This window comes from Lepidochelys olivacea (genome assembly GCF_965140295.1).
Source record: "Lepidochelys olivacea isolate rLepOli2 genome assembly, chromosome: 25".
NCBI lineage: Eukaryota > Metazoa > Chordata > Testudines > Cheloniidae > Lepidochelys > Lepidochelys olivacea.
This window is the reverse complement of record NC_140435.1, coordinates 11,304,506-11,329,501: the sequence shown is the minus strand read 5'-3', so window position 1 is coordinate 11,329,501 and position 24,996 is coordinate 11,304,506. Positions and strand designations below refer to the sequence as shown.

Below are 24,996 nucleotides of genomic sequence, written 5' to 3'. Positions count from 1 at the left end.
CTGAGAGAGGTAGCCGGGGAGCCTTTTCCAGGGCAAAAGCAGATCTCTGCATGGGGGGAAGGGTGAAAATAAAACCAGTCAGTCATGCTCTGGGACTCAATTGACAGATTTCATGCCAGTGACTCTGGGGAACTGGAGTCCAGAACCAAACTGATCTGGCCAGGTGAGGCTGAGGTAGGAGCAAGGCAGATGGGCGAGAACTGAATTATGTGTAACTCATCTAGATGCTCCGGGGGTTGCAAGGCCTTGTTGTGTAGGATATGACTCCTCTCTTCCCCCAACCAGTACACAGACTCTTTGTGAATCTTTGTGGTTAGTAGAGACCTGCACACAAACCTCAGCCTCTCCGAACCCTTGGTTCAGAGCTTCATGTGTTAATTTCTGTGGCGTGAGCGATGTTGTCTACATCCTACACAGATCCTGGGAGGTTAGACAGATCTGGGTCTGAAATGGTGACGGTCACAGTCTGACTCTTCCATCTGCACGGGCACAACTGTGGTAGGGGATATTCAGCTTTCATCCCACCTGTCCAGGGGATGATGTGCGAACGGGGCAGGAGAGGTGGTTGTGTGTGTTAACCTCAGTGTGCTCGGTGAGATAAGGTCCCTGCTCTGAAGAGTTTGTCATACAAGGTGGGTCCTAATGTGGTATTTCCTTTGAAATCAGGGTGAGGGCATCACAGTCCCTGGCCAGGCCCCTTACAATTGTTGGGGCCTGAGCCAGTTCCCACTGTCCAATGGAAACACAGCCAGGCAGCAGGATGAGTTGGCTGCTGCTGCTCGAGTCTCTTGCTGTAAACACAGACGCAGCTTCGCTCTGACTTCACCGTGTCTCTGTTGCCTCTTCAGAATGAAGGACGCCTCTTCACGCCCCAAGCGGGAGTACAAACCTAAGCCCAGAGAGACGTATGACTTTGGAGATGCCGACCAGTCCAACGGAGGCTTTTCTTGCAACCCCACCCCCAAAGTCTCAGGTAAAGACGTCACTGGTGTGCGGTGCCTCCTGTCACAGGTGCTTTGTGGGCGCTGGCATAGCAAGCAGCATTGGGAATGGAGGGGATTTGTCCTCTCGGAGGAGACGAGAATGTTCCTGTGCTGGATGTGCCGCAGACGGCCCAGGAGGTAGCAGAAATGTTTAGGAGCAGGGGCCCTTTGCTATCCTGGCCCACGCATCCTCCCTATTCTTGACTTTGGCTCTGGTGCGAGTGGGACCATTTTCAGCCAGTGCCGGCTGGCTGCCTCTCTCTGTTCTGACTCTGCAGTGGCCCACCTCACTTAGTGCCCTGGGTTGTCATCTAATCGCGCCGTCTGTGAGTGGTGGATAGGAGAAATCATGTGTCGTCCTTCCCTCCTGCCCCCTGCACACTCCGGCCCCTAACTCAGGCTGTAGGATACCATGTCCCTCCCCACTAACAGACCCCTCCCTTTTGGGCTGTACCAAGGGATTCTTTTTTTATATATTGGTTTTAAGCATGTCTCTTTTTATTTGGAAGCAGCTTCCTCCTCTTTTCGATCCGACAAGCCATCCCGGACCCCCAGCAGGAGTATTTGTGAGTTCCCCTCCCCCACGCTGCATGCAGTGTGCCCTCCCTCTCTCTTTCTCTCCTCACTCCTGCTCTCCCATAAGCTGCCACTTGGCGCCACTAACACTTTGACCACCAAATAACTCATTCTGGTTTTAGTCTGTCCACTAAAAATCTTTGCTCTAATTCTGCCCTTGCTGACTCCTGCACATCCAAGTGACTTGGGTTGTAACCGAAGGAAAGATTTGGGCCCTTGTCTATTTCTTTTTTATGGACAAAATGCCTGGAGTGTTCCCCCCCCAATGAATTGGAAGGAAACATTTATTTTGTGGCCTCTTTCCCCTCTTCCTCCGCCAGTGCGCCCACCCCGTTTTGTCCATAGAAATGTTTCTGGCCATAAAGGAAATCTTACACACGTGTTTGAAAACAAGTTGCTGTTACATACGGCCCATCCAGCAAATACTCTGCCTCCTTCTTTCACTCCTCCTGGAGCTGTCGCAGTCACGCCAACACAGCCAGAGGCCAGTTAGAAAGCAAGGAGCACTTGGGCATGCCGTGAAAGTTTTGTAGGATAAGGGAGAACTGGGGGGCGGGCTCAGCATGGCTCTGTTGAGGTGTTTCTGAAGTTACTTTCCCGTGTGATGGGAGGTCCAGGCAGGAAGTGGTGATATTGAGCAAGAGAGAGAAAGGGGAGAAGATCGGGTCTTGCATTTCCCTTTGGGGAGGGGAAGGTTCAAGCACATCTGTTTGGGGAGGTGCTGGAGTGGTTCTTGAAGTTGGGTGCACAGTTCAGACAGGCAGGAGAGTGGGGATGGAGGGCCTCTGCTTTTGGAAGGGGTGGTCTGGGTTACTGGGGAAACAGAGTAACAGCATCGAAATGCTGATGGGGAGTAGCCTTGCATGTGGGTTGTCAGTTCAGAGCCCTGTGTGGTGGAGGAGAGGACTGGGTACTGAGCACTCAGGAAGGGATTGTGTTGCGTGGCCTGACCTGTGCTATTCGCTTCAGTATGGGGCTGAGCTGTTTTGCTTGTGGGAAACCTTTGCTGCTGGGAAATGCAGAGTTAATTTGGAAAGTCTCTTCTGAAAAATAAACCTGCTGCAGCTTGTGGTGTTTCCTGCCTCCTCTCCCAGTGTCTGGTTGTTCCTGGCTGTAATATCCAACTACCTGGAGTGGCCCCAGTCACCCCATCCGTTTGGAAAATCCAGTGACCCAGCTGGAAATTCCCAAGTATCGAGTGGGAAGTGGGGCTATGGAGATGTTGTGTTCTCCTCTCTTGGATTCCACTTGCTGGGTTACTTGGCCCCTTGTAGTGCAGTGGGAGTCTGGGCCAGTGTATGGGACCCTACAACAACGCATCTCACGCAGCCCACTCCTGGAAAGGGTCCCAAGGGTAAAAGCTGGACTCCAGGTGATGAGGCAAATGTGCTTGAGAAACGGATTCTGAAAGCCTTCTTGTTTTTCCTCTTGGCTTTAGTGAGTTTGGTCAAAATCCCCCTTTGCCAAATGCCCCAGATTCCCATTTCCTGTGTATGGGGAATGTGTTGTGGCTGAAACATATGACTGAAAATCGGGGGATCTGGGCTCTACTCGCAGCTCTGCCAAAGAAACTTTTGTGGCCTTGGGCAAGTCCCTTATTCCTCAACCTTCCCCTCTGCTGCTTTTGAAAACCCTATAAGAAGTGCTGCACAAATGTGAAGCCTCTCAGAGATGCTGCTCCTTCTGGGGGGTAGCAGAGGGGTTTGTCCATCCAACCCCAACTGCCCTGGGTGGTGTATTTTCTCTCGCCGAAGCGTGGGAAGGAAAAGGCTCTGGGAACTGAATAGGATGGTAGTGGGGACGCATTTCACCTGTATTTGAAACTGCAGCTTCCCCTGCCCTCTGCTTGTCTGTCGCTAGCCTCAGCACAGACCCCAAGGACTGACAGGGTTGCGGAGACCCAGAGGAGAGTGTCTGCCTCGGAGTTGATGCATATAGATAGGATGGAGCAGGGTATAGGGGACGCTTTAACTACTGTCATCCATACTGGATCTGTTTGACTAAACAGAGGATTGTGCTCTCCAGGACTGTCTACTTGGGCACTAAAATTCACAATTCACCTGAAAATTAGGGTGGAAAATTGGTCTGTGGGACAAGAGGAAGAGGTTAGTTTAGCACCGAAGCTGCTCCATGATCTGGCTTCGCAGGCCAAGATTTGAAGAATCACTAGTGATGTTTAGGGGCCCCACTTGACACGCCTTTAAAGGAGCCTGATTTTCAGAGGGGCAAGTGCTCAGCCCTTTCTGCAGATCAGGCCTCCAGACAATGTTTCCAGGTGAGCACCGAATCATAGAGGCACCCGAAATCATAGTCCATCCTGGCCCTCTGGGCTGTAGGCTCCAAGTTCTCTTCGTTACCATCCAGTATTGAGTCTAACTCAGTCACTAACTAACAGATTAACTGACCGTTGGTTTCCCCACGGTGATCGTTAAAGTAGTAACACTCTCACTTCTCTCTCTTTCCCAGCGGGGATCATTCTGGCTGGAGTTTAACCGTCTTCATTGACTAACTGGAGATAGTTGAGAAGAGAGCAACAAGCAGGCTCAGGGGGCTGGAGGGACTAAGAAGGGATAGATTAGGAAGGCAGAAAGGCTAAGGGAGGTTTGTGAGTCTACAGCTTGGTGTTAACTCCTTTCAAGGAGGGAGAAGTAACTTAGCGTGGTGCATGGGATAGCAGGAGGAAAAGGAAAACTTGGGCTGGAAATTCCCTGCTATGCTGTGGATTAGCTGCCAGGGGGAGGGTGGGAGCCCCCTTCCTTGGCATTCTTATAACTAAAAATATGCAGGAGTGAACAGTTGGCCCTGGCAGGGAGTTGGAAGCCGAGTATGGCTCTTGGATCTAACTTCTGCCCAAAAGTTCAGTGCTGCAGTGAATAGGAAACCCCACAAAGGCGATCAGTGGTGACTGGATTGCCCTGGGGTAAGGGAGTCCCAGGGGGTGAGGCTGCTCAGTGAGGCCTGATTTGTCTGTGCTCCCTTGGTCTGCGGGCCGGGCTCACCTTGGCTCTGCCTGTCTCTTTCCAGCTCACCTGGACCAGCCCTGCTGCAAGGCGCTCTATGACTTTGAACCCGAAAACGACGGTGAGCTGGGCTTTAGGGAGGGTGACATCATCACGCTGACCAATCAGATTGACGAAAACTGGTACGAGGGCATGATCAACGGCCAGTCTGGCTTCTTCCCACTCAACTACGTGGAAGTGCTGGTCCCGCTACCGCAGTGAAACTGCATCTTCCCCCTCCTCCCCCCTGGCCCTTCCCCTTCCTCCTCCCCCACCGCATACAAACTCATGGCGGGGTGAGCCCTGCTCTTCTGCATTCCATTTTGTAACTCAACACTAGGCTTCTTCTGCAGGGCAGGGCTGAGAGAACGGGATGGCGTTCGCTCTGCACGTGTGCTGGATCAGTGTAAGGGTGGCAGCAGGGAACAAGCCGCAAGGGCTGGGCAGCCCCATTCAAGTTTTCCCTTCTTGGCTTTGAACTAGGTACTTTCAACCCCGCCAGGCTCCTCCCACTTTGTATAATAAGCCAAGTCGAGCATCTCCTGGTTTGTCATGTGTCTTTTTTTGGGAAAAGCATGTGAAGCGGGTCAGCCACGCTGGAGATCCTGGGAACGTGGGTGCACCTGGGCAGCAGAGTGCATGTGTCCTACCTATGGGCAAGCTCGAGGGGGCACATGCAGGGCCAAGCACAGGGCAAGTCCAGTGAGAACCACCTGTGTGTGTTGGGAGGGGGAGGGAAACAGGACCTGCAGCCTCTTCTAGGAGGGGCTCTAGACATTAAACTGTGCAAGGAAAATACCTTCCACAGCTTAGCTTAGGTGGGGTTGGTGTCTACTGAACACGACCAGCAACCGCGCTCACCTTGTAGGATAAGGGCGAAGCAGTGAGGGTGAAAGTCAGAGACTGCCCGTCCTTCCTGTTTGCCTACAGTTCACACCTATTCTAACACTGACTCGGGGGGGGGGGCTGTGATGGATCAAAGTTCTCTATGCTGCTGTGGGAGGCAGAAGCAGGGCTGCTTCCTGTCCTGCTGCCTCGATGGGCCTCTCCTGCTCACCCATTCTGCTCCTGTGTAAGGACAGGGCTTAGCTGCGGGATTGTATTTCAGAGGAACACTACAAAGCAGCTTGAAAACACTAAATAGCCCCCTTGTTGTCACCCCTAGCTTCCACCTCCTGCTTTCTGTGCACTCAGCTTTGTGCTGGATTGTTTGCCGCCTCCTGTCCTCCAGAGCCGGTGTCAGCCCATAGTGTCTCTGGCCTCTGCTCTGTTTCATGGCCACAGACCTTGAGCCTCCACCTGCTGCAACCGCTCCCTCTGCCCCCAGAAGAGTGGTTTGAACTGGGAGAGATGAATTGGTTCTGCTGCTTCCCCTTGGAAGAGGCTGGTTTGGCCAGGGGGGAGTGTACCTGCAGCTCTTGTATGGTGCTGGGCATGGGATAATGCTATAGTCGAATTATGGCTAAGGCGCTATTCCCTATAGATGAGAGCGATCCTGGGAAGGCAGCTGCTTAGCCCCTAATGCACTGCCACAAACCAACATGCCCTTATCTCCCCTCCTGTTCCATGTTCAAGTGTTTTTTTCCCATCCCATGAAAGGCTGAGTCCAAGGTGAAACTGCTTGGCTTGATCTAGTCTAATCCTTATGTGCCTTCCCCAGCTCCCTTCACCTCGGCTCTTTGGAACCTTAGGAGCTGCTTGTCTTGGTGTGATGGGAGAAGGCCTTGCTGTGTTCATAGACCTTCTAACTCAGGGCCTGTTGTTTCCTTACCCAGAAAGGAGGTCCAGTGGGAAGCTGTGGGCGTGCCTCTTTTCATGGCCTTTATTAGGACCAGTCCTTGCAATACTTGTCTCCTGCCTGATGCCCTGCAGCTCTGCTCCAGCCGGGGTGACAATCCATTCCCTGAGCAGTGTTGTGGTGGCAAGAAGCAGCCGCTTGGCAGGGGGCCCTGGTATTTAGGCAGAACGCGAGGTGGTATCTACCGGAGCCTGGCGTTGTCTGTTTAGGTGGAATCACGCGGGAACTCTCTTCTGCCCCTCAGTATGTAAATATGCTTCCATCTCAGCACCCATCCTGTTGCTGGCAATGGGACAAAGCGCAACCCCTGAGGGGCATCAGTGGCTCCTGTACTTGCCCCACTTCTCCCAGCTGTGTCCAGCATAGATGGGCTCAAAGCGAAGAGAAGCTCTGCCTGGAGAGAACCATCTCACCCGTGGAGCTGCTCTGGGGTTTACTGCACTTTCTCTGAACCGCAGCACAAGAGAAATGCTGCTTCCAAGGGCAACCCGCAGGGGGTGTCTAAAGCCACATCTTGCAGAACGTACCTCCCCTGCTTTCCTTAGCCTCACCTTTGCTGAGAGGGAGCTGAAGCACAAGGGACTGAAGCTGGTGACGGGTGCTCCCACAGTGCCATTGGTACAGCCAGCGTGTGGCAGCCAGGGCATGCTGTGCTCACCACATCACCCTCAAACAAGGGCGTGGTGTCTTCCTGCCCTCAGCAAGGCCCGGCACAACACACCTGTACCACGGGCCCTTTGGTTCTTCTGACGTCAGCCCCAGCATTGCTTCTGCATCTGTATTTTTTTAATAGCAAACAAATCTCTGCCGGCAGGTGGGGGGTTTCGGCCTGTCGCTATGTAATCGTCTCATGACGCAGTGCTTTCCTCTACCTTTCTCGCTCGCCAGATTCGGTGTCCTGTTACGTATACACACAGAACCTTTTTAGCTTTTTTAACCATGCATGTTGATATACGTTTATTACTCTCATCAATACTGTCACTGACCCAACTCCCAGCAGAGGCCAAGACTTGCAGGCGCTTTGTTCAGAGCTGGCTCATACAGCCACCCAGGCTCCCTGTTTGCGCAGCTGGTAGCCTTCAGGGGCCCAATCCTGCTTCCAGGAAGCCAACAGGAGTAGGGACCAGGCTCAGGCTTGGGTCTGCTGGGCAGACGATGCAGGTCCCCTATCTGTTAGGGCGGACCTGCCATAAGAGCTGGTTAGTATTTTTTGAGGTTGTAGCTTCTAACTTTCTCCTTTCAAACCCGTGGCCTGGCCGAGTCATGTCTTTGGTATGGTCCAGCGAACATTCAGTTGGATTGAAATAAGTCTTTTAGTTGGGACAATTTAATAGAACTTTTGTTATGGTTCCTCCTGGTTTTAGGGGGGGAACACCCACAAATCTTGACTTGTAATCTCTAAATAAAAGTATTAAATGTTTTCTTTCTAAAACGTGTGCCTTCTCTTTCAGGGGTCAGGCGCGGGCTCCTTCCCCTACTGCTGTGGAATTAGCAAGCTGTTTAAGGGGTAGGGCAGCTGGGAGTGGAATATGGAAATAGAACCTCTCCCTCACTCAGGCAAACCCCCTTGGCTAACCACCACGTTACCTGCTCACGAGTTAGCGTGTGTCACCACTTCATATTGCGGGTGGCACTGCTTGGTCCCTGGGGTGGAGATACCACCCCCCAAAGGAGCCACGGAGTGAGTGGACCAGCCAGGCTGACCCTTCCACCTACCCCCTTGCACTTGCCACCTCTGGCTCAACAAGGCTGCTGCTTCCAGAACTGATTTCACTCTTCTGTTGAAGAGAGCCTCTCATGGGGACGGGAAGCCACTCTCGCAGCAGGCTGTGCCTTTAAAACCACCTGGGATGGCTTGTTCCAGGAAAGAGCAGTCAAGTCTCTTTGCTTTGACTCCAGCTGCTCCTTTTCCCCGAGAGGGGGTGGATTTATCATCACTCAATCCCAGTAGGAGTGTTCTACGCACACATTCCCTTCTGGGTCTCCCACAGACACGGGGGGAGGGGGGGTCAGCAACATTTTTTAATCAGAACTACCAGTTGCACAAATAACTTACACCCGGAGAGAGGCCGCCACCATCCTCCCTCGTTCGGACCTACACACTACACCCCCAAGTTGTACTGCACTCCCCGAGCCAGGCCCCGTCTCCACCAGCGGCAAACGAACCCGAGCCCCAGCGCTGATCCCGTCTGCAGGATGACTCGGCTTTCAGGGCTGTATAACGGATGACTCGGCTTTCAGGGCTGTATAACAGCTGCCCCAGGCTTGCAGATCCAACGTCCCTGCTAACTCCGCACTGGGCGCAGGCTCCAGTCTCCCCCAGCGTGGGGCTGCCAGGCTGAGCCCCACCTGGTGTAAAGGCACCTGGGTATGAGTTCAGTGTAATTCGGGCTCCAGCCTTGCCTCAGCTGCTGTGCTTGAGGAGGCTGTAAATCTGTTCCAGGACGTGGGCGAAGCCCTGATCTTTGGGTGTCCTGGAGGCAAGGGAGCCCTGAAATGGAAACAGCTTTGTTTATTTTCCATCTCAGGGAGGGGCCTAGCAGTACAGAACTACCCATCCCCCTAGGCCGAGCACCTGGTCTACCCCTAAAAAGTAAGGAAAGAGAGTTCTACCCAATGCAGCGGATCTTCACCATGGACAAGCTAACTCCGTTATCTGCCCCCGGCCACTAGACCTGTTCTCCAATGACTCTGCTTGAGTAAGGACCGCAGAAGTGGGGCTGGTATAAGCTATTAGACCCCCGCGTGCTCCATCCACATTGCTTGAGTTGTTTCAGTACAGCATAATTCCTCGGTGCAAGTCACAGAGAGTACGGCTACAATGAGGAAAACTGATCCAACCTTCCCCAGCCATGGAAGTGCTAAGGTGGAGGTAGTAAAAACACCTCACCTAGCTCAGAGCAAGCCTAGAAAACGGGCGGAAAAAGCCACCCCAGCATCCTCTCCGCCATCTTCTCTGGAGATGGCATATAATGGTTCGGCTTTTTTCCCATTTCAACCCCATTTTCTCACCTTTAGTTTGTCCAAGTAGGTCTGCTCCTGGCTCCATATATCTTGAAATTTCACTAGGTCCGGAGCCCCTTTGTAAAACTCAACCAGCAGCATCTGGAGCCGCAAAGGGAAAGGGGAGTCAGTGGAAGCCAAACGATTGCTCAAGTCCCACTGAAAGCGGGACCTGCGCCCTGCAGTTTTGCAGCAGTGGGGGAAGAGGTCTTAGAGGAGAGGATCAGCCTGTCAGCCCCAAGAAACCCCGAGCTTTCCTGTCGCATGTAGAAGGGGATTGGTCAAGACTAGGATTGGAATCTAGAGAGACTTGGAGGGATGTTAGGCCTCTGACCATCTGGTTCTAGTGATGGTCTTTGCTTATCCCCCTCTCCAGCTCTTCCTTACTGCTAACAGGAATAGAGGGGACTTGGTTTGGGCTGGGGCCCAGGCTGCTGCTTGGAACTGTTGACAGGTAATGGATCTGATTCTCGCTGTTCACCCCCAGGGTGGCTACACCCCACACCTCCGTCCGGGCTCTTTGTCTGCATGTTTCACCCTGCTCCAAGCCATGGGATTTTTGTTCTCTGAAAGAACTCTGAACAACAGGTTTGAGAGAACTCGCTGGAGGCATGGGGAGAGCCTGGTGGTGCTGCTTCATCTGGCTAAAGCCAACAGACAGAGCACCATGGGTATGTGTGTGTCACCCCAGACCTTCAGCCGCTGTTCAGTCTGAGCTGCACTGACACTAATGATCACAGCCCTTTTCCTGAGACCCCCTCACCGCACCCGTCTGTGGAGATGAGGCTTCACTCACCACCCGAGGCTGCTCTCAAACCCAGGATGGCTGCATTTCACAGACCAGTGAAGCAACACACCCACTGATACGATGGGGAAGGAGACATGGAAGGTCCTATGGTGGAGAAGTGCTATACACACATAGCATGAAGTTACTGAGACCAGCCGAGGACTGCGAGGAGATGTGTACGGTGCTGTTAGATACTCCCAGGGGCCGGGGGAGAGATCTTCCACGTAGCCCCTGCTCGGGTTCCCCTCCCCCCAAGTAGAGATCTCACCATCTCATGGAGGACGTCATTGGTGAGAAACCCATCCTGCACGTAGGTGAGCTCCACTTCCATGGGGATGCCATAATCGTTGGGCCTTTGCTGTGAGAGGAAAGGAAGCACAGAGGTTTCCAGCCGGGCACAGCCTTGGGTTACACAGGACGAGCCGGGAGCTTCCCAGGCCAGGCTGGTGCACCAGCGTTAACTCAGCCCAGCCTCAGGCAAGGGACAGTTTGGGGCCAAGTCACACACGTGATTGGCAGAGTCATGGCCCAAGTGTCAGGAAAAGGCCTTTTCCTGGCCACGGCTCCCTGAGGTGTCCAGGATGTTTATCCAGGGCAGAGAGGGGTCCGACTGCTTCTCCGGCTGGAGAGACTGTGTCCTCCCCCACACCCCAGCAGGGGCCCCGCTCCAGCAGCCCCCAGCAGCCCAGGGTCTGCTCCTTCGGCCAACGCCCCTGCACCATGGGAACCAGCAGAGGGCAATGTCTGCCATTGCCAGGAACCCCCCCGGAGAGCCGGCAGCAGGCTGCATGGTCCAGAGAGCCAGGGGGAGCAGGGGCGGAGGCTCCAGGCCTGGCCATGGCACCGTGTGGAACTCACCTCAGGAGGTGGCATGACCCAGAAGGGCGAGATTTTGGACTCCATGCCTTGGTTGCCGGGATAGTATGGTGCTGTGGGGAGAGAGCACCAGGAGTTGGACTGAGGGCCGGGTTACCACCCTCCGCAGCCCAGCCTGCCTGCCCAGGGCCTGGACTGCAGCTCCCCGGAGCCCCGGGAGGGGGTTTGAAGTAGAGCGAGGAGCATGGGATTGCAGTCCATCCCCCACCCCGCCGTGAGGGAGGGGTGGGGGGGCATCCTGACGCCCTGCACCACGGGGCGCCAGACTGAGCTTCGGGGGCTGCCCCGGGGCTGAGCCCTAGCAGGTCCCAAGGTGCCAGACGGTGCCCCGGGGCGGGGAGCTGGGTCCCCAGCTGGCCGTGCTGAAGGGCAGGGTCCCCGGCCCCACGTCCGGCTCCCCCGCACGGCCCGGCCCTTACCGCAGATGAGGGCCAGGCAGGGCTGGAAGCTGTTGTTGCTGCCCTGCAGCTTGAGCTGGTAATCCATCTGGGCGTCGATGTCCTGCAGCGAGGGGAGGGCGTGGCTGAAGGGGTGGCTGTGGTACCAGCCCACCAGCGCCAGCCCCCGCAGGAAGAGGTTCTGGCAGATCTGAGGCACGGGCACAGAGAAGAGGGAGGAGCCATTAGAGGTGGTCTGGGCTCAGCTGCCCAGGGCAAGCCCTGCTCGGGCCTGGAGCACGCACCGGCGGGATGGCGCAGGCCGCGGCCAGCTAATGCCCCCCCCTCCCCCGTTACCTCCTCCTCGACGGTGGCTGCCGATTCGGCGTCTCCGAGGCGCGTCCGGCAGGGGAACGCTCGCAGCACCGTCAGCACTGCAAGGAAGGCCAGGCGTCAGCTCGGCCCAGCCGCTCACGGACTCCACCCAGCCGAGAAAAGCTGGTTAGAGCGAATGCCCCCCAGCCTGCGAGCCTCGGGGGGCTGAACCCCGGGCCCAGACTGGGGCCTCGCGCCTTGGGCCCGAGGCAGCCTCGGAAGGGCCTGGCGCGGCCGGGAAATGAACTCCAAACCTCGGCCTGTACCTACCCTGGCTGCTGGTATCCCACCTGCCTCCCAGGTAGCCAACCACCTCGCTCCTCGTTAGGTGGCTGTGAAAGTCCTAAAGAGGGAACGGGGGGAGAGTTTAAACCCAGTTCCCGCCTGCCCTCCCTCCGGTCTCTCCCCCACCCCCGCCCCTCCCTTCACCCCGCACCCCTCCTCTCGGTTCCCACCACCCTGCATCCAAAGGCATTGCGCACCCCTTCCCCGGGAGCCTCCACCAGGAGGTGTCTGGGTGGCATCCCAGCCCTGAGTCTTCTGCGTTCTGTGGGTGTCACCCTCGGTTTAACACATCTCCCTGGGCCATGCGGATCCATGAGTCGCGTCCTCCCCCCCCACGTTCCTTGGGAGCTGCCCTTCCGGCCGAGGCAACGTTAATATCACATGTTGCAGTCCCAGGATCTTGCTTTGATCCTGAAGGACTCTCAGGCCCCTGCTAATAGTCTACCAGTTGATGTGGCCTGCAGGAGGTGGGGTGCAAAAAGGCTGGCCACCCTTTTGAGGAGAGATCATTGTCTGCAGTCCCTGAAGAAGTTCCCAGTCTGCAAGTTCTCTCGGTCACCAGCACGGGGCTGCCTGCCTTCACCACCCCAGCTCGGAAGTTTTTGCCACATGTCTCCTGGCAACCAGCAAATCCTTCAGCGGGGCCCATTATTCACCCATCGTCCACCTCCTCTCTCAAACTGCCCCTACTACGGTTAGCGATCGGACTGTGTGCAGCAGCTGTTCCACCCTGGGAGTTTCAATCAGCTGGTGGGGTCCCTGTCTCCCTGCGGGCTGGGGGGGCCACCAGCCAGAGGGATGCAGGCAATTGCACGAGCCTTGCCTAGCGTAACAGGTCCATGCTGGAGGGAGCGCTCCAGGGTGGGGGGCAAGCGGGGGGGCCGGTACATACCAGCAGCAGCAGCACGTTACTGGAGATGGCCACATTGAATGGCTGGAACTTGTTGATTGCCGCGAAGGAGGTCACTTCCACGAGGGTGTGTGGGTTCCTGGAACAGAAGACCCCCGTTCTCCACCACGCATCCCCCAATCCCAGCTGGTGCTGACCTGACACCCTCCGGGGTTTGTCTCTTCTGAACCCCAGCACGCTGGGCCATGGACCCAGGAGAGTTGGGGGCGGGGAGTAGCCTTTTGTGCTGTGGGAAAGTCAGGCTCCCTCCCTGGGGCTGGGCTCGCCGGGACAGACAGGGAGAAGGGGACGATGCTGGAGCTGAATTGTCAGGGGAGCGACAGGTGGGGACCAGGCTGGATTCAGGCAGATAGCCCCGTTCTGCTCCCAGGGAGCATTGATGCTGGGGGGGGCAGGCAATCCCAGACTGGACTAGCGGGGTGCTGCGGGATAGGGCGGAGGGAAGCTGCCAAGCCGCGCAGCTGCCTCAGAAGTAGAATGGCAGGGGGCGATACCACGGAAGGGCAGAGCTTTCAGAGCGGAGCAGCAGGAGGCGCTGCAGGTCAGGGTGGGAGGGGACGTGATGGCATTGACAGAACTCGCTCTCCCGAGAACTTTGCCAACAGCTGGCCAGAGGACGCTGGGAAGGGAGCTGCAGTGGGGCGCTACCTGGCAGAGTCCCGGCTTCCCAACGTGCAGTAACGGACGGGGGTGCGGTTCTTGCTCTCCGGTCTCTTCCCGTAGGGCCCGTTATCTGCAAAGATAAAGAGACCAGTCCCCACACAGTCCGATTTGCCCCCTGGCCCCTTTAGGACACACCGAGGGAAGGGAAGGCGGGGAGAGAGGGTTTGTGGAGACAAGTTCTCAGGGATTCATCTCACTTCCTGTGCAAGTCTCCAGACAGAATTAACCTTTCTTTTACATCTGCTGTCCTGATTTGCTGATCTCCAGCTGAAGGGGATGCTGTCAGGTTAAAAATCAAACCAGGGAGGCAGTGTGACCTAGTAGACAGAGCAGGGGACTGGGACTCAGGGGACCTGGGGTCTGATTCTGGTTCTGCCACCAGCCTGTGCATGACCTTGGGCATGTCACGTCCTCGCTCTGTGCCTCAGTTTCTCTATCTGTAAAATGGGAATTATGATCCTTTTTAAAGTGCTTTGAGATTGATGAGAAATGATAAGAGCTAGGGATTATTATTAACAACAAATAACCCATTTCCTCCTCTCTGTGACCACCTGAGATCGCTACAACAGGACAGACAGCCCATTAGACAGAATAAAATTGTATATAACTTTCATGCTTCAGGGCATAAGCGAACCACTGCCTGCCTGGGGTCAGGAAGAAACATCCCCTAAGGGCAGGTTCTCCCATAACTGCCGTTTGCAGCATTCCTCACCTCTTCCTCTGAAGCATCTGATGCTGCCACTGTCCCATTTGCTGCCAGCATGTTCACTCTGCTTGTGCGGTGTTATTTGATTTGTATTGTGGTAGCGCCTAGGTGCCCCAATCATGGACCACTGTGCTAGGTGCTGTACAAACATATGTGTTTCCCTAGCCCCCCTACCCTTTGTCTGCCTGTGTACATTGTAAGCCGTCCAAGGCAGGGACTGTCTACTGCTCTGTGTCTGGGCGGTGCCTAGCCCAGTGGGGCCCTGGTCTTGGTAACTCCTGACAATTCAGTTGAAAAAGAAGCAGGACACCGGACTTGTTGGAGTCACCAGTCTGACCCAGGGCAGCAATTCCTACGCTCCCGAAGAAGCTTTAAAAATCCAGTTGGCGCCTTGCTATTGGTGCTGATTGCTTATCTTCTGCGGTTCTCTCCGCCTAGAGCAGGGGTGGGCAAACTACGGCCCGCGGGCTGGATCTGGCCCGCCAGCTGTTTTAAGCCGGCCCTCGAACTCCCGGCCCATGGGAGCTTTGGGGGAGGTACCCACAGGCGGGAGCAGCGCACGGAGCCCTCTGCCCCTGCTCCCACAGGGGCCGCAGGGACGTGGGGCCGGCCGCTTCCGGGAGTGGCACGGGGCCCACGGCGACCACGGCGGGGCAATCCCGTGGGCCGGATCCAAAGCCCTGAGGGGCCGGATCCGGCCAGCGGGCCGTAGTTTGCCCACCCCGGTGTAGATGTACTCCACTAGCTTTGCGTTAGCTAGATCCAAGCTAGCTCACGTTAACAATCGCCGCAAACCTGCAGCCGCGCCGACGGGGGCCGCTCCAGTTCGGAGCCAGGATCCTAGGCGGGCGGAGCTAGCCCGGGCAGCTGCCAGGGCTTCACTGCTATTGTTATTCGAGCTAGCTCCACCAACACTCGGTCAGGGGGGTCTACACAGGCTGCAATCTGACCTCCCGACTGCAGTGCAGACAGACCCGAAAATCCTCCTGGAGACAAGGCTCCGTCGTTTTTCACCTCCCTGTAGCTGGTGGAAGCCAACCCCAGGGAGAGGGGCCTAGGGTTGGCCTGGACCAGTGCCAGCGAGGTAAAAACCACCTGCACCTCATCTCTGCTCGACTTGGAGCTTGCCAAGGCCATGTTAGACCCGTCTGTGTTCTGCAGCGAGGAGGCAGAGAGATGCAGGGTGGCAGCTTCGGGAGGCAGGGGCTGCAGAGGGGAAGGCTCTCGCACCCAGTGCCGAGGCAGGGACTGCGGGCCTAGATGGGCAGAGGAATCAGGGAAAGGGAGACACGAGCTGGAAGGTCTAAGAATTACCCTGGTCAGTCCAAATCCCACCCCTTAGACTCCTGCCATGGATCGGAGCAGACCAGACCCCCCAGCCCCAGCATGGAGCAGGCTGTTCTGAGCCTTTGACCCAGCGTTACCAGCGTTGTGTTGCTCCACCAGGCTCTTGCTTTGGTGCTTCCTGCTTTTCTCCTCCAGTTTCTTGCCAAGCGCAGGCTCCGAGATGGCGATTTTACCTTCCCTGGCCTCGTCCTCCTCCTCCTCGGCCAGTTCCTCCTCCTCCCCTTCGCTCACCAAACTCTGCAGGGTAGGGGGGGAGAGAGGAGGAGATGTGGCAGGACAGACAGCCTCCCCCCACCCCAGCTTCAGCACAGAACTGGTGCTTCTTACTCACCACCCATCCCAGACCCCCAAGGACGCCTGTGCTCCTGGGTCCAGCTCACTGCCCCTGCAAGCGGACATTTTGCAGGGGCAGAGCCTCCCCCGGGCACCCTCTGCTGGCACAGTGATACCAAGAAGCAACTCCCCCCAGCACCTCCATGGGGTCTGATCCCAGGCGGCAGTGCCCCACGGCCGCTGCGCTGCCCATTCCCTCAGGCATCCAAATGCCTGCCAGTCTAGGGCCCATCTCGGGTAACTAAGGTCCAGTTGGGAGACTCCCAGCCTCCCTCCTGCTCTCCTGGGGTTCAGAGCTCAGCTGCTCACACGAAAATCCTTCCACGGGTTAATCACCCTCCCTGGCAAAAATGTGCACATAGTCTGAATGTGTCCAGTCTGACACAGTCTTATTTCCAGTCTGAATGTGTCCAGCTTCATCTTCCAGCCAGGCGCTGGGTCAGCCCTTTCTCAGCGAGATGGAAGAGCCCGTTATTAAATATTTGTTCCCCAGGTAGGTTCCTATAGGTACTAACTGCTGAAGCCCCTTTAAAAACCTAGAGAGACACGGTCGGGGGAGGTCACATCTTTTATTGGCCCAACTTCTCTGGGTGAAAGAGACCAGCTTTCGAGCCCCACAGAGCTCTCCTCCAAGCCTGGCTCTCCTTCGCCATGAGGAGCTGGTCCCATGACAGATGTTACCTCCCACACCTTGTCTCCAAAATCCTGGGGCCAACACACTTGAAAAGTTAAGGTGTGAGTGCCCCTCTTTGCAGCAACGGGGTATAACAGCCTCAAAGGGGGGGTTCATCATATTTGAAACGTTCCTGCTGACTCAGCTCCCCCGGGGCCCAGGGGGCAAACAAGGGAGGGGGGGCGCCTGGCTCACCTCCTCGGCCGCGGGGGCATTGGGCTGGTGCTTCTTCAGCCAGGCCGCCTTGCACTGGTCCAGCTTCTGCCCCTTGTACCTCACCGAGGCCCAGCCGCAGCCCGATTTCTTCGCCGGGTTCACCAGCTTCTTGCAGTACGTGGCCCAGGCGCTGGGTGAATTGAACACCTGCCCCGTCTCCTGCCAGGTGATCTTCCCGTCAGGCAGCAAGTCCCCTAGGAACTTCTTCCCCTGGGAGAGCAGGAGGGAAGCAGCAGGCTCCGTTAACACACTGGCACGGGGGGGAACCCGCTGGGGAAGGCCCAGCGAGGAGAAGGAGGGCAGGGGATTCACCGGTCACTAGAGGTGCCCCGAGCGTTGCCCCTCAAGAGGGTGTGCAGCCACCAACCCAGGAGCCCTGCTCTCCACTACCTCTCAGACCCGACTCGGAGAGCAGCAGGCGCTCCCCTCCTCTCCCCTCCCCGCCACTCACCAGGCTTGGTACAGGAGCACATGGCTCCCAGGCCGAATTCACCAGCACCAAAACCCCACTCTGGCCCCTGAAACGGATCCAGGCAAGACCCAGGCCTGGGGGGGCTCAGTGCAGTGGTGGGGAACCAGGAGCCTGCATGTGGGGAAGAAGCTGGAGTCAAGGGGGCAGGGAAGGGATGGCGAGGCACGGAGGAGTCTGTCCGAGAAGCAGGAGGAAGATCAGAGAGCCCCCGCAAGGTTGTGGTGTTTCCTGCTTGGGGCTAGTCCACCTCTGCTCGGCCCTATGGCTGCAGGCTGGACCCCAGCATCTAAGTCACCATTAAAGAGGCTGTTGGAACAAAGGGCAGCAGTTCTGGAGCCGTGGGCACCCCCAGACCCCCAGGGAGCCCCAGGCCCGCACCAGCACCCACAAGCGGCGAAGGAGCACCAGCCCGGCGCACTCTGCCCTCACCAGGTAGTAGATGGAGAGCACGCCCGCCCCCGGCTCGATCAGGCCGTCCTTGAGCAGCACGCGCAGGGTGATGCCGCGCCGGGTGAGGATGCAGCTGCGCCCCCCTGGGGCCGGCTTTCCGGCGCTTTCATTCTCAGGGTCTTCCAAGCTCGTCTCCAGCTCCTCCTCATCCTCTTCCAGGCACTCCTCCGCTCCAGGAGAATCGGCATCCAGAGCTGGGAAACAAACACCACAGCCTGACCTGGGGAAGTGGGAGTCGGGACTCCTGGGTTCCATCCCCAGCTCCAGAAAAGAGCATGGTCTATGGATCAGAGCAGGTGACGAGGAGTCAGGAGTCCTGAGTTTTGTTCCTGGCTCTGAGAAAGGCGTGAAATCTATCCACTAACACCCCATCTCTAAGTGTCATATCTAGTGGTTAGAGCAAGGACCTGTGGGCCACAGAGCCCTAGTCTCACTCCAAAGTTCACCACCTGTGTGATGTCAGACAAGCCATTTCCCCGCTTTGTGCCTCAGTTTCCCCATCTAAACTGAAGATGGTAATGCTGATCTACTTAACAAGGGGCTGGGGAGTCTGAACTCAGTCAAGCTTGCAAAGTGCTTTGAGATCCTCAGATAGGTGGGGTATGGAAGGATACAGGATCAGTATAATAGCTCATGAGAATAAACCAATGAGTCTCTTAAAGGGTAACTGTTAAAAACCCCAAACATACCTGAGAAACATACATAGCTTTACCTGAGATCTTAACAACCTGGGCGATTTTTAAAACTAAAAAAGAAATTTTAAGGCCTAAATTTTCAGCAAGGACTAGTGATTTTGCATGCCCATCTTCAGGCACCTTACAGGGGGCTGAGGGGCGGGCATGCAGCACCTCCTGTAAATCAGCCCCCTCTGAAGGGTCTCAAATCAGGTCCCCAAAATCCCTTGTTGCCTTTGAAAATTTGGCCCCTAAAACTGCTTTTCACTATTAAGTCCCCCCAAAAAGGAGGAGGGGGTTAGGCAGCCCCCTGGCTCTGCAAAGGCCTGCAGGGGGACCTTGGATAAGTCACTGCCTCCCTGTGCCTCAGTTTCCCCATCTGTACAATAGGGATAATGCTGCTGCCCTCCTTTGTAAATTGCTTTTAAGGTCAACAGATGGAAAGGCCCAAAGAGGATCTAGGGATGATAATTATTATCTTTATCATAAATCCAACAGGCTATTTTAGTGCCACCTTAAGTGGCTCGCTCAAGGAGTTTGTGGGTGGGCCAGGAATTGAACCAGGACCCAGCCCAGTGCTTGACGCTAGCTCCTACCCTCCCGTGACTTGGATGGAGCGCTGCTGATTTTCCTCCCCAAGGAGCTGGGCCCTTATAGATTACTTCTCTGGGAGCATCTAGCCCAAGGAGATGGAAAGCCAGGCTTAAAAAAAAAGAAATTTTAAGGCCTAAATTTTCAGCTGGTCAATATACAGCACTTTAGCTGCAGGTTGCATCTACTTCCTAAACTTCCTGGGACAGTTTCCCTTGTACCAGGACAAGCCTCTTTTAGAAGGAAAAAAGAAAACCAGGTACCCGCTGTTCGGACTGCCATGCACCCCTCCGCCACCCCATACCCCAGAGTCCTGCTTATGCCGATCCAACCCTTGTCACCCTGCCCAAGTCTCCCTGCTGGGACCCCTTGGGGAGGAGATGGAGCTGGATACCCCACCAGCCAAAGGCACCTACCACCTGCTTTTCTGAATGGCTGGCAGGTGTATTGTGTGGGTTAGCTAGGAAGAATCCTCCCCCCACCGCCCAGGGAGTTGGCTACGTGGCCCCTGGCTCCCCACCAGAGATGCCCGAGCACAGGGAGCAGGCGTGCCTGCGTGGGCGGGGCCCTGCCAGACAGGTGGGTCCTGGTCGTCCGACTCACGCCAAGCAGGGATCGGCACAGAAACCATCACAGCTCGTGGCTGTGCAGAGCCCTTGCGCTTGAATCGCTTGCCAGCTGGGTTTGCCTGTCCCAACAGCCCAGCCTCCCTCTTACAGCCGAGTTCAAACTGCCTGAGAACCCTGGTTTGAATTCGAAGGGCAGTTCTGATGCCGTCGCCTTCGGCCCCTTTCCCGGTCACACACGAGGGCTGCCAAGTGCCAGAGCGTCCCCAGGGCAAATCCCTCCAGAAGCCAGTTTGGAGCCTGAATGTCCACCAAGACCAAATCCCAACTGGCCCATTCGAGAATAAAATTTCCAGCCGGCGCGCGTCACCTAAACCGCCCAATCAAGGACCAGCAACGCTACCATGTGACCTGACTAATCCCACACCAATGGGGGCTATCGGGCGCGTGCTGGGCCTGGGAGGGGGAGAGCCACGAAGAGTTTTCAATATGCAACAAATTGGAGAATTTCACGGACAATTCGCAAGCTGGGGAAAGGGGGCAGCATCTGCTTGGGTCAGCATTCGGTGCCAATTTCTGGCTCTGATCCGCCCGCCTTCTTCACTAGCCCGGGGGGGCTCCAGCCTTGCCACATTATCTCAAAGTGGTCCAGAGGCCACATCAATCTTTGACCTATTTGCCGAGGCTCCAGGTGGGTGGAGCTCCGACCTTGGCTAGGGCTGCTACATCCCAGCAGACAACAGAGCCGCCCGAGCTACCCCAGGTTACCTTTGGGGGGTGCTACCGAGCAGCTGCTCCTGGGGCTGCAGGGCAAGGGGGTGGGAGGTAGCTGGGGAGGCAGCGCCCCCTTCTGCCTCCCCACAGCAGTGGGGCAGATTCCTAACACGTCAGGTGAAAGGCCCCCGGGGAGGTCAGTGTCAATTCAAAATGGCGTGTTTCTCGGGCCACACGACGGCTTGCTGCACTCTGTGCCCGTCCCTGCTCTCGCCCAGGGCCTGCGTCTCCCCCCCGGCCACCTAGCAGCTGCAGCCCAGAGGAGCCGTCGAGCCACAGGGGCAAACCTCCCGCTAGTCCCTGCGGACGGCCAGTGCTCCCCGCAGGTTGCCAGTTTGGCCAGAGCAGGAGAAAAGCTTTGTAACAATCTGAGCTGGGCCTTAACTCGCAGCCCTGTTCCACCGGGTGGGGGGGAAGAGGCCACTGCCCTAAACTCTGATGGGGGGGGGCATTATTCTATAGCTCCCTTGCCATGAGGCACATGGGGCTGGAATGAGTGTGTGTCTGTGTGTGCGGGGGCGGGGGGGGGGAGAGTTCACGTAGCTCTCACTCTTCATGCTGAGCAGGTGGCTGCCCCCCTCCCAAACAGAAATGGTGATTCTGGGGCTGGGAGATCCAAGTCCCCCCTCTATCCCTCCCAGGACTGGGGGCTCTGTGCACCCCCCCCCCGCAGGACTGGGGGCTCTGTGCACACACCCCCCCCGCAGGACTGGGGGCTCTGTGCACATACCCCCCCCCCCGCAGGACTGGGGGCTCTGTGCACATACCCCCCCCCCGCAGGACTGGGGGCTCTGTGCACACCCCCCCCCCGCAGGACTGGGGGCTCTGTGCACACACCCCCCCCCCGCAGGACTGGGGGCTCTGTGCACACACCCCCCCCCCCGCAGGACTGGGGGCTCTATTCCCACACTCCGGCCAGGAAGCCCCCATGGCTCAGGAAGGGCCGGTCCAGGCCAGCCTCTCCCAGGAATTGATGTCAGACGCGGGGGGCAACCCCTCTGCCACTCCCACCCCCAGCGGAGCTAGGGGCCACCCGAGGCAGGTGGATGAAGCCAGGGGGATCTTTCCAAGCAGGAACAGGACCTTGGAAAGGGACCTGCAGCTGGAGGGATGCAGGGGGAGGACGGGGGGGGGTGCGCTGGGGGGCAGGCAGCGGGGAGTGGGCAGCTGGAGGCATGCAGAGAGAGGACTGGGGCAGAGGGGGGGCGGCCGCGCGCGGGGGTCTGCAGCCAGGGCGGGTTGCGAGGGAAGGGGGGGGGGTAGCGGGGGGGGGGGCAGCCCAGATAGGGAGGGGTGCAGGCGCGGGGGGGGGGCGGGAGCAGGAGGGGAGACGGGCCCCCCGGGCCGGTACCTGCCATGGCTCCGCTCGGCCCCGGTTCCTGTTGTTCCTCCCCTCGGCGCAGGATGAATCAGACACTGGGGCTCCGGCGGCGGCTTCTTCCCAGCACGTGATGATGCGGCCCCGCTTGTCTCCGCCTCCCGCTCCCCAGCCGGGGCCACCCAGCCCCGGGGAGAGCCCGGGGAGCCCCGCGCCGGGGGCCGGGCATGGAGGGTGCACGGAGCTCCTGGCGGGTGGAGGTGGGGCGGGGGCATGGAGGGAAGATCGGACGTGGTGGGGTCTGTGGAGCCCCGGGGGGGGGGATAGTGTGTGTGTGGGGGTGCATGGAGCCTGCAGGGAGAGATGGGGGGGGGTGGAGGTGTATGGAGCTCCTGGGGGGTGCAGTTGGGGGGGGCGGGGCATGGAGCCCCCCCCCACTTTGCAAACACCGGATCCAATCAGCTGCAGGTCCCTAGCTCCCATTTGCCCCACTCTCCCCACTAACTCCCACTCCCCTCCCAGAGTTGGGAACAGAACCCAGGAGTCCTGACTGCCCCTCCCCCCCCCTGCTGTAACCATTAGACCCCACTCCCCTCCCTTATTCAGTTAGAATCAACTCATTTGACCAGCGGATACTATTGTCAGGGTCATGGGTTCTATTCCCAGCACTGTCCCTGACTCTGGCTCACTCACTCCGTGCCTCAGTTTCCCCCCTTTGTACATCAGGGTGGGGGGAGAATATTAACCTCTCCCACCAGCGCGCTGTGCGGATAAGTTAACCTCTGAAGGTGAAAGGAGCGATATTTATTTGTAACCTCAATTATGCGTAAGCCAGGGGCGGCCCCACCGGCAGCTAACCCTGTGATGTGGGGCTGCGATGGAAAAGCGGCTGACAGCGTGATCCCGCCATTCTGCCACCAGAGGGCGCCTGCTCTGTGTGTCTTGGGCATTGTTCCTCAGAAGGGCAGAAGGAAATAAATAAATATTTTCTCTTGCAACAAACAGGATCCAGACGCGCTGTCTTCCTGTCAGGTGCACTCAGGGCTCAAGGGGGCAAAATCCAACCCCAGCCACAGATAATACAGACAATTCACTCTCCAGGAGCCAGCCACCCAAGACTGGGCCTTAAACAACTGGGCGCCACCTTGAAATGGCTTCAGTTTCATAGCAGGAATCTGCAGCCGCCAGTTTTGCTGTGGTTTTAATGTTTTTTTTCTCTCTCCTGCGTGTGTGTGAAAGACCCACACAGACAGCAGGGCCGGCAGTGACACTGGCTGCGGGCAGTGACCTGTCAACAGCACAAAGCGAGAGGAAAACAGACAAGAAAACAGGTTTTCTCCTTTCATCTTTTTCAGGCCATGCCACCTTTGGCACTTTCTAGTCACACCAGGAGGTAACGAACAGGTGATGAGATGCACAAGACTGATTTCTAAGTGGACATTGGCCCCTCTGCAGTTCTAATCGTTCTAATCTCTGAAACTATTCATCTAATTGGCACAAGCCAGCCAGCGTCAGTTCCAAGAAGTGCAAGAAGCTCTGACCAGTGGCCCATGCCAATTATGCAGTCAATCGATTTTTGACCCCACTGGTGCATGAAATGTGGGGCAAGGGACACAAGCAATAAAAGCAGGATCATAGAAGAGACCTCAGGAAGTCATCTAGTCCAACCCCCTGCACAAAGCAGGACCAATCCCCAATTTTTGCTTCAGATCCCTCAATAGCCCCCTCAAGGATTGAACTCCCAACCCTGCGTTTAGCAGGGCAATGCTCAAACCACTGAGCTATTCCTCCCCTGAAAACTCAAGAATTAACTGATCTTGGATTAGATCCAAATCTTATTGCAAGTGCTTTGGGGCAGAGACTTATTATATGTTTGTACAGCACCTAGCGCAGTTGGAACATCAAACAGGCTGAAGCCCCGCAGGTATGACAAGCAGGATAAATTGATAACACTTCCATTGACTTCAGCCTTCATCTTTTGGTTCCTTAAGTCCAGCACCCTTTAAACAATTTTTCTGCTAAGATTTGTTTTCCTTAAGGGTTTGGGAGGAATTCCAGGGATCGATACATGGAATTAAGACCGGAAGGGTTTGACTGTAAGCAGTAATAGTCCATTATCCTCTTTGTCTTTTTGCAGCCAAAAGCCACTGGAAACAAACTCGCAAGACGCCAAGTTAGAATCGTATGGGATCCGTTCCTACAACTGGATTTGGCCAGGCTTGCATCTGCCTGGATCCAACTGCAGGATTGGGCCCAGACTGTGTACAATTTGCAGATGTCAAATGCCCCGTTTTGTTGCCAGGTTAGGCTCTGTCAGTCATTTGAGAAACTAATTGGAAATGCAATGACAATATTTAATTCTATTTCTGGCTCTCCCCTTTTACCGTCCTTACAGCCCCAATCTGACGTTTCTTCTGAGAAAATTCAAAATAGGATCTGAGGCTTTTTTTAAAAAAAAGAAATGATCCTGCTGGTGCAAAAAGAAAGGACTAAATTGAAATTGGAGTTTGTAAGACGTACAAAGAGTTGGAAATGACAGTGAACGAGTTAATTAAAAATGAAACAATCTAATCTTTCCTGGCCTATTTACGATCATTATTATGAACTGGTTTCTCCTGGTGTTTACTGGGGAGCGTGGTGTTCGGTCATCACTCAGTGCTTGCAAGAGATCGCTTTACGGGTGTCTGTCCAAGGGCCTGTGCATAACAAGAGTGGCACAATGCGCCGCCCAGCCTCTCCTTCTGGGAAGCTCAGCCCTTAACAGCATAGCTGCCAGTAACACAGGCTGGGGAGGATCTGAATTTTGACCTTCTCATGGCTGGAGATTCCACAATACCTGTTTTCAGCTCTGCCAAGTTCCTCATTCCGCTGCAAGGTTCAGATGAGTTTAGTCGGTATTTTTCTGGGGATTTCCTTTAGTTGTTTAATTACTCCTGCAGGGTTCCAACCTGCGCTGTTAACTTTGCTGGGCTTTGCTGACGCTGAGATCCCCCCTAAAATCTCTCCCAATGAGGACAGGCTGCTGGCCTTTTAACCAGCGCTCTGCTCGGAGCAGGGTTAGATGGTGGGGTGGCTCAAAAGCCAGTGGCCTGTCTTAGGGAGCTGGGGGGAGCTGGCAGCTGCTGTGCAAGAGGCAGAGGCTGCAGGGGGGAAAGTGCAGGCTCTGTGGCAAGGGGCCAGGGAGATAGGAAGTGTCAAGAGTCCAGGGAGCATCCCCAAATACCCGCACTTTCACAGTCCCCAT

At 56.3% G+C, this 24,996-nt stretch overlaps 2 protein-coding genes and 1 long non-coding RNA gene across 10 annotated transcripts in view; 2 read left to right on the top strand and 1 right to left on the bottom strand.

Annotated features, from left to right (window-relative positions):
• SH3GL1 (SH3 domain containing GRB2 like 1, endophilin A2) overlaps positions 1–7,776 on the top strand; it is a 54,374-nt gene extending 46,598 nt beyond the window's left edge. For 6 of the 8 annotated variants that reach the window (XM_084614447.1, XM_084614446.1, XM_084614443.1 and 3 more), the window contains 3 exons: positions 849–973; positions 1,493–1,549; positions 4,584–7,776. In XM_084614447.1, coding sequence (XP_084470573.1) covers positions 849–973; positions 1,493–1,549; positions 4,584–4,780 — 379 coding nt within the window. In that variant the 3' untranslated portion in view covers positions 4,781–7,776. The remainder of the gene's footprint in view (positions 1–848; positions 974–1,492; positions 1,550–4,583) is intronic. The other 2 variants (XM_084614445.1, XM_084614449.1) reach the window with 2 other exon arrangements.
• Positions 7,777–8,360: 584 nt separating this feature from the next.
• On the bottom strand, positions 8,361–21,916 carry MPND (MPN domain containing). The gene is made up of 13 exons (XM_084614442.1): positions 21,786–21,916; positions 17,809–18,023; positions 16,887–17,117; positions 15,763–15,922; positions 13,618–13,702; positions 12,952–13,048; positions 12,045–12,117; positions 11,757–11,833; positions 11,442–11,610; positions 11,005–11,075; positions 10,415–10,504; positions 9,369–9,461; positions 8,361–8,847 (listed from the first exon to the last, which is right to left on the bottom strand). The coding sequence occupies exons 1-13, from the start codon at positions 21,790–21,792 to the stop codon at positions 8,761–8,763; spliced, it is 1,455 nt and encodes a 484-aa protein (XP_084470568.1). The 5' UTR covers positions 21,793–21,916; the 3' UTR covers positions 8,361–8,760.
• A 10-nt stretch (positions 21,917–21,926) lies between these two features.
• Positions 21,927–24,233, top strand: LOC311512961. The gene is made up of 3 exons (XR_014709623.1): positions 21,927–22,012; positions 23,108–23,676; positions 23,890–24,233. It is a non-coding gene; the product is annotated as an uncharacterized lncRNA (long non-coding RNA).
• Positions 24,234–24,996: the final 763 nt, after the last annotated feature.

What these genes read in the sequence shown, in the direction of transcription:
- MPND (XM_084614442.1), bottom strand. An exon ending in GGGTCATGCCACCTCCTGAG is followed by an intron (nt 10,505 to 11,004) that starts GTGAGTTCCACA and finishes TTCCTCTCACAG; the next exon opens with CAAAGGCCCAACGATTATGG. An exon ending in ATGACGTCCTCCATGAGATG is followed by an intron (nt 9,462 to 10,414) that starts GTGAGATCTCTA and finishes TTGCGGCTCCAG; the next exon opens with ATGCTGCTGGTTGAGTTTTA.